The sequence below is a fragment of the Sinocyclocheilus grahami genome, unplaced genomic scaffold (genome assembly GCF_001515645.1).
Source record: "Sinocyclocheilus grahami isolate Dianchi unplaced genomic scaffold, SAMN03320097.WGS_v1.1 scaffold1129.1, whole genome shotgun sequence".
In the NCBI taxonomy this organism is placed as follows: Eukaryota; Metazoa; Chordata; class Actinopteri; order Cypriniformes; family Cyprinidae; genus Sinocyclocheilus; species Sinocyclocheilus grahami.
Genome location: NW_015506308.1, coordinates 156389 through 163888, shown reverse-complemented (window position 1 = coordinate 163888; position 7500 = coordinate 156389). Strand labels below are relative to the sequence as shown.

At 40.1% G+C, this 7500-nt stretch overlaps 1 protein-coding gene across 1 annotated transcript in view; it reads left to right on the top strand.

The window, feature by feature from the left end:
- Nucleotides 1–7500, top strand: part of plod3 (procollagen-lysine, 2-oxoglutarate 5-dioxygenase 3) — a 45712-nt gene that overhangs the window by 16615 nt on the left and 21597 nt on the right. Inside the window, exons 7-11 of the mRNA XM_016252727.1 lie at nucleotides 105–206; nucleotides 294–425; nucleotides 3210–3362; nucleotides 5345–5458; nucleotides 5564–5635. Of these exons, the coding sequence (XP_016108213.1) occupies nucleotides 105–206; nucleotides 294–425; nucleotides 3210–3362; nucleotides 5345–5458; nucleotides 5564–5635 (573 nt within the window). The remainder of the gene's footprint in view (nucleotides 1–104; nucleotides 207–293; nucleotides 426–3209; nucleotides 3363–5344; nucleotides 5459–5563; nucleotides 5636–7500) is intronic.

Genomic DNA, 7500 nt, shown 5'->3' with positions numbered 1-7500 from the left:
TTATAGAGGCTTTCTATTTGACTAACTGTTTATACATTATCAATGACGGTCTTCAGAAAACCTGGTTGAAAAGAGTCATTATTTGTGTGTGTGTGTGTGTGTAGCTCCAGCTGAATTATCTGGGTAACTACGTGCCGACGGCGTGGACGTACGAACACGGATGTGGGATCTGTGACGATGATTTGCTGGACCTGAACGGTCTGTCTGTGAGTGGCTGACACAAACACATTCTGGCAAATCTGCGTCGTGTGCTTTAGGAGGATGAGATTGTATGTTTGTGTGTGTTTGTGTAGGACGAGGAGATGCCGCTGGTGCATATCGCTGTGTTTATCGAGCAGCCAACGCCATTTCTGGAAGAATTTCTGGAGAGACTCGCAACTTTGAACTACCCACACACACGCTTACGACTCTTCATACACAACAACGTACGTTCACAATGGCAACGTGCATTTTACATTATTAAATTAAATTGTTAAATTATTGCATATCATTTTCATACATAAGAACGTAAGTACACACTAGAGATCGACCGATATTGTTTTTTTTTTTATAACCGATATCAATACAGATAATTTGCATGTTTATGTGCCAGGTAACCAATTTTGTATGAACACAAAGATAACAACGTACATTTTAAATGAGTAAATTAAATTATTTCATTTTTATATTTCATTTTTATACACAACTTATGTACACAATGACAACAACGTGCATTTTAAATTAATACATTATTATATTTAATTTTCATAGACCACAAGGTATGTACACAACAAAAACAATGTACATTTTAACTTGTTAAATTAAATTATTATATTATTTTATTTTTTATACATAACAAATGCAAGTACACACTAGAGATAAGCCGATATTGGTATTTTTATAACCGATATCAATACCGATCATTTGCATGTTTATGTGCCAGGTAGCCGATATTTGTACGAACACAAAGACAACAACGTACATTTTAAATGAGTAAATTAAATTATTGAATTGTTATATATCATTTTAATACACAACTTATGTACAAAACAAATTATTGTACTTCATTTTCATAGACCACAAGTCTAATAACAAATGCAAGTACACACTAGAGATCGACCGATATTCTTTTTTTTCTATAACCGATATCAATACCGATTATTTGCATGTTTATGTGCCAGGTAATCGTAATCAGTATACAAAAACGAGATTTGTATATTTTAGTGTTTTACTTTTGTTCTTGACACAGTGAAAACAGCATCACTGAAATGAACAAAATGTTTAATCAATAAAACTTTCGTTAATCCTAATTAGTCATCTCAAAAATAGAAAAAGTTAAAAAAATAAAAATAAAAAGGTTAAAAATGTTAGATAGTATTTTTTCATGTTAAAATGTAAAATATTAAATTTCATCTTCATAATCCATCTGTGCCAGTGGGCTCCTGTTCACATCCACACACACACACACGAGCAAAAGCATCGCCCGGGCCGATGCACAACACACATTCATTAGACGGTTTACTCAAAGAGCCTGACTGAGCTTTAGAGACAAACAGACCCGTGATACAGGAGCAGTAGGGAAGAGAGGACCCTGCTGGGAAGATTTGAGGACCCAGTGCGGTGAGGTTGAGTTAGTAAGCTGTACTGCAGCGGTGTTAGTGTGCAGCCGCAAGATCAACACCACTCACATAGCACAAAGCCAACGTCACTTATCAAACAATCACAGCAAATTAACATGTACTGCTAAATCACACACAAGTAGTCAAGATTATAAACGGATCATCTGGAGCTGGATTATGGAGGACTGAAAGCCTGTACATACCAAGTCTTATATGAATATACAGTCTGGAGCAAACGTTTAGGGAGCAGTATAGAGCATGAGTTTGAAGCACATTACCATTACTCTCTGGGAAAAAAAGGTAGCACGGACGAAAGGAAAACTGCATGTTTTTGCATGCTTTAATGCAAAAAGAAAGATAAACCAAAACAAATCAAATAAATAATAAAAAACAAAAGCCAGATCAAACAAAACAAAATAAAACTAAGCAAAAATGAAAACAAATGTCCTAGTGTCTGTTTGTGTGTGTGTGTGTCTGTCTGTGTCTCTGTGTGTGAGTGCGTGTCTGTGTGAGTGCGTGTCTGTGTGTGTGAGTGTCTGTTTGTGTGTGTGTGTGTCTGTCTGTGTCTCTGTGTGTGAGTGCATGAGTGTGTGTCTGTGTGTGTGAGTGAGTGAGTGAGTGTGTGAGTGCGTGTCTGTGTGTGTGCGCGTGAGTGCGTGTCTGTGTGTCTGTGTGTGTGAGTGTGTGAGTGCGTGAGTGCGTGTCTGTGTGTGAGTGAGTGCGTGAGTGCGTGTCTGTGTGTGTGAGTGTGTGAGTGCGTGTCTGTGAGTGTGTGAGTGCGTGTCTGTGTGAGTGAGTGAGTGTGTGTGTCTGTGTGTGAGTGCGTGAGTGTGTGTGTGAGTGCGTGTCTGTGAGTGTGTGAGTGCGTGTCTGTGAGTGTGTGAGTGTGTGTCTGTGTGAGTGAGTGAGTGAGTGAGTGTCTGTGTGAGTGCGAGAGTGTGTGTGTGCGTGTGTGTGTGTGAGTGTCTGTTTGTGTGTGTGTGTGTGTGTCTGTCTGTGTCTGTGTTTCTGTGTCTCTGTGTGTGAGTGAGTGTGTGTCTGTGTGTGTGAGTGTGTGAGTGAGTGAGTGCGTGAGTGTGTGAGTGAGCGAGTGCGTGAGTGTGTGTCTGTGTGTGTGAGTGTGTGCGTGAGTGTGTGTCTGTGTGTGTGAGTGTGTGAGTGAGTGCGTGAGTGCGTGTCTGTGTGTGAGTGTGTGAGTGCGTGTCTGTGAGTGTGAGTGTGTGAGTGCGTGTCTGTGAGTGAGTGAGTGAGTGAGTGAGTGCGTGAGTGCGTGTGTGTGTGTGTGTGAGTGAGTGAGTGCATCAGTGTGTGTCTGAGTGTCTGAGTGTCTGTGTGTGAGAGTGAGTGAGTGTCTGAGTGTCTGTGTGAGTGAGTGAGTGAGTGTGTGAGTGTGTGTCTGTGTGTGTGAGTGTGAGTGTGTGTGTGAGTGAGTGCGTGTCTGTGTGTGTGAGTGAGTGCGTGTGTGTGTGTGAGTGAGTGAGTGCATCAGTGTGTGTCTGAGTGTCTGAGTGTCTGTGTGTGTGAGTGAGTGAGTGCATCAGTGTGTGTCTGAGTGTCTGAGTGTGTGTGTGTGTGTGTGTGTGTGTCAGTACAGCAGCTTGACGTCTCCTCCTGTCCTCCAGAGGTTTGTGGAACGTTCCCTACATCACTCAGGTCTATCTGATCCGCGGAGAGACTCTGCGCTCGCGTCTGGCCCCCGTTTCTCTCTACCAGCAGGAGGGCATGGATCCAGACATGAGCTTCTGCACGAGCGTCCGCGAGCAGGTGAGCGTGCAGGGAAAAATAACGTCCGTTTCTACATCGGTCAGCGGATATTTATCCTTGATTTGACTTTATTTTAAATTAGAAAATGAACCTGCAGCATGAATATTTGGGATGCACCGAATGTTCAGCAATCCGGAATTATTCGGACGAAAATGACAAAAAAAAGCTCTTTCAGTGTTCGGCCGAAAAAGCAAAAAGACTGAATAAATTGTACCGAGTAATGACATTTTTGGTTATGCAATCAAATAGATTAAATTTATGATTTTTTACAAGGCATGGATGTGACAATGTGATACGTGCGACATCTTCCCAAAATCACAATGAGAATAATTTATAAATCTGCTGCTGTCAACAACAAAAAAAAGCACTGTTAATACATTTTTTATAACATGGTGTTCAAATTGTGATCTGTAATATTTTCTAATGTTTTAAAAAGTCTCCTCTGCTGAGCAAGGCTGCATTTATTTGTACAGTAAAAATACACAACAGTAATATTGTAATATATTATTAGAATTTAAAAAAATGTGCAGCTGTATTTTCAGCATCATTCCTCCAGTCTTCAGTGTCACATGATCTTCAGAAATCATTTTGTCATTACCTTTTAGGGATGCACGATATTGGATTTTCGCCGATATCCGATATGCCGATAATTTTCAACTCATTTCGGCCGATACCGATATATAATTATTTTAAATTTTGGTTAGTTTTTAACAATAACATGTTTGTTAGAATTAAATAAACAATAATAAAGTTATTTTATAATGACAGTACATTGAAGATTTGAAAATAACTAAATAAACTATATATTAATCACTGCAGTTTATTTTATTTTTTTCAGAAAGATACAGTGGTAACCTTAACATTTTATTTTATGATTTAACATTTGTAAATGGTCTAAAGCAAAAGAGTTGTAAACATTCTGAAAATCTTTTAGAGCTCATAATTTGTTTAAAAAATATGCATCCCTAATGAATATTGTAGGGCCTGATGATTTGTGCAATGTGGAAAACATGGAATGGAATCACAGAATCAAGTCATTGAATTTAAATGTACTGTTTAAAATTTCAATTTACATTTGGAAAAATGTGGATAAACAAATCAAAAATAGGGCTGTACATCATATCACAGTATGGACTAGTGTCTGTGGATATAACAACATTAATGAAAAAGGGATCGGTTGACATTACTGTAATATACTTACTAAACGAATTACTGTTATTATATTAATATATTAATGTTAATATATTGTTATCAGGAGTATTGCACAGTTTTCCATATGATACAGTAAACCTTTGTGCAGCACTTTATTTGCTAGAAAGTAATTTTCACATTTACATTTAATTTACATTTTAAAAGATTAAATTGTTACCGTTTTATGCTTTATCACATTTATTATAATTCATCTGTATTACATCAGAAATGCAGAACAATTAAAACATACCACAGGATATTTCTGAAAAAAGAAAACATTTTGTAGAGCCCTTTTATTGTAAAAATGTTTTATACTTAATTGTTAAAAGTATCATGGATTCAAGAGTTAATCAGTTTTTCTCTTACAAACCGCAAACTTTACAGTTTTATTCCTCTCTGTATTCAGCAGGTCTGTCCATATTTAATTCACACTTGATTTATGCAACATTTCACTCCTAAAAACACGGTGAAAGTGTGTTTGTGTTCTGTCTGTTGACAGTATTTTCTGATTTATGGACTGATAAAAAGAGAAAACTGAAAACAAAATCAACAAGAATTACGAACCTGGATTCAGATTTCTGCTCTGGAAATGTATGCAAATTAAAGCATACTTATTTAGACAATTCTTCATTTGCATATTTAAATGCAGCGTTTCAGAAAACGTGTAATACAACAAATGTTACCCTATTGACTCGGTCTCTTAACTGTGTGAGGACAGATGAGTAATTATTATACAGATATCCAGATTAGCATCATCTTGTGGAGTCAGTGGTTTGTGTCTCCTCCTGCAGGGCATCTTCATGTTCGTGTCCAACAGGGATGAGTTCGGCCGTCTCATCTCCTCCACCAATTACAACATCAGCCGTCTTCATCCGGACATGTGGCAGATATTCGACAACCCAGTGGTGAGAGATTCACACGTGAAGCACACGAGTGCAGAGACACGCACGTGAGCGCAGACTAACCCTGTGTGTGTGTGTGTGTGTGTGTGTGTGTGTGTGTGATCTCAGGACTGGAGAGAGAAATACATCCATGAGAATTACTCCAAGATTTTTGATGACGATGAGAACCTCGTTGAGCAGGTGAGACCTGATCTGATCTGATGTGTCTAAATGATCACACTGTTTCACACTCGATCTCTTCATGTCTTCTGTCGTCTGATTGAGAATTTAGAGTGTTTTCTCCAGTAAAAGCTCTTTTAGTGTAATTGTACAAGCGTCCAGCTTCAGCTGGAGCTTCTCGTGTCAAATCTTGACTGGTTTTGATCAAGTAAAGGTCAGAATAACTGCAGTAATATCTCCAGATGAACACTTACTGCACTGAAGCAGCTCAGCTTTACTTGATTCTCCATCAATCATGTTTTAGAGTCTCAAATCTGATCCTCAGGATCTTTTGAGGAGCGTTTGTTTCCAGAAGCTTTACTTTCACTGTTCCTCAGCGGAGGAATGATCTTCACAAGCCTCCAGAACATCTCACATCTTCTGAGGAGCCTTTATTTCTTCAGCTCTCAATCACTGCATTATATGTTTGGATCATTTCAATCTCATTTTACTGAGACAGATTACTGGAGATATAGAGACGACTGATATTTATAGCATTTAATATCAGTATCTGCTCTACTGTTATAAAGATCTCATTGATTTACATCACAAGCATCAGAATCTCATCAAATATTAGCATCTGAAGCAAATTCATATTTTTGCTCAGTTTGAGTCTCTGAATAAAACTGAACCGTTTTTCCTTCATATTCTCACTATATCATACTACATGAGCCATAAAAGCCTGATTGACTGAAGATTAAACATAAAACACATTCGTAAACTTTTGCTTTTATATTTTCTTTAATATTTGTCTAAAGGTTCAATAAACTGTTCTATATGAAAACATTAGTTCCCTTTCAGTCGGTCACTACGAGTCACGTCGTGACTGACGAATTGGGATCTCGCTTCGAGAGACCAATCTACTTCGAGTGTAACTAAACGAGCCAATGCACATTGGCATGCAATTATTGCATCCAGCTGCCGCTGATCACAGCGTGAGCATAAAAAGGCAGCCGGTGCAATGCGTACCAGCTTTTTGCTTTGGATCCGAGCGACAACATCGTTCTGCTCCATCCAAGTGTCTTCCGTGAGCTATGAGTTGCTATGAGCTATGAGAGCTATACCCCCTGTCGTGCTGTAAGCGGCCGTTTCCCCTGTGCGCCTCAGCACTAAAAGAGCATTTCCCTGAAAGAGCAGTTTCTCTAAAAGAGTAAAATAAGCGGGTGCGTCTTTGTAAAGACGACGGATCGTCTTTTTAAAGATGCCGTTTCACCCGTGCGTTTCTGGATGCAGTCGTTACCTGGCACCGGGTGATGGTCACGATCGCTGCCTCACGTGTCTGGGCATTAAACACGCAGAGGTGGCGTTCGCGGATGAGTCATGTTCCCATTGCGGGAAGATGACCATCTCGGAGCTGCGGGCCAGGCTCCGTTACCTCCAGGGGGCGGAGCTCCATTTGCTTCTGCCGCAATCTAGTGTTCGCAGCAGCCAGGCGTGGACTATTTCGGGCAGTAGCACGGGCGGTCTGAGGGTTACAGTGGTGGCAAACCCCTCAGGGAACCAACCCTCGGGGGACCATCATTCCTCTAGTGCTTCGCTACCAGTTGAGCCTCCAAAGGAATGCACTTTCGTCTGTAGACGATGCCGGACTTGCACGAGGGTGGCCATGATCCGGAAGTTCTGAAAGAGCTCCGAACCGCTACTGACCTCGCGCTCCGAGCGACGAAGGTCACCGCGAGTACTCTGGGTCGTGCGATGTCCAAACTTGTGGTCCAGGAGCGCCATCTCTGGCTGTGTCTGGTTGATATAAGGGACGCAGACAAAGTTGGATCCTTAATGCCTTAATTCCTTAATGTCTCTAAGCAGAGGATGGCCCACTGGATTGTGGATGCCATCACCCTGGCTTA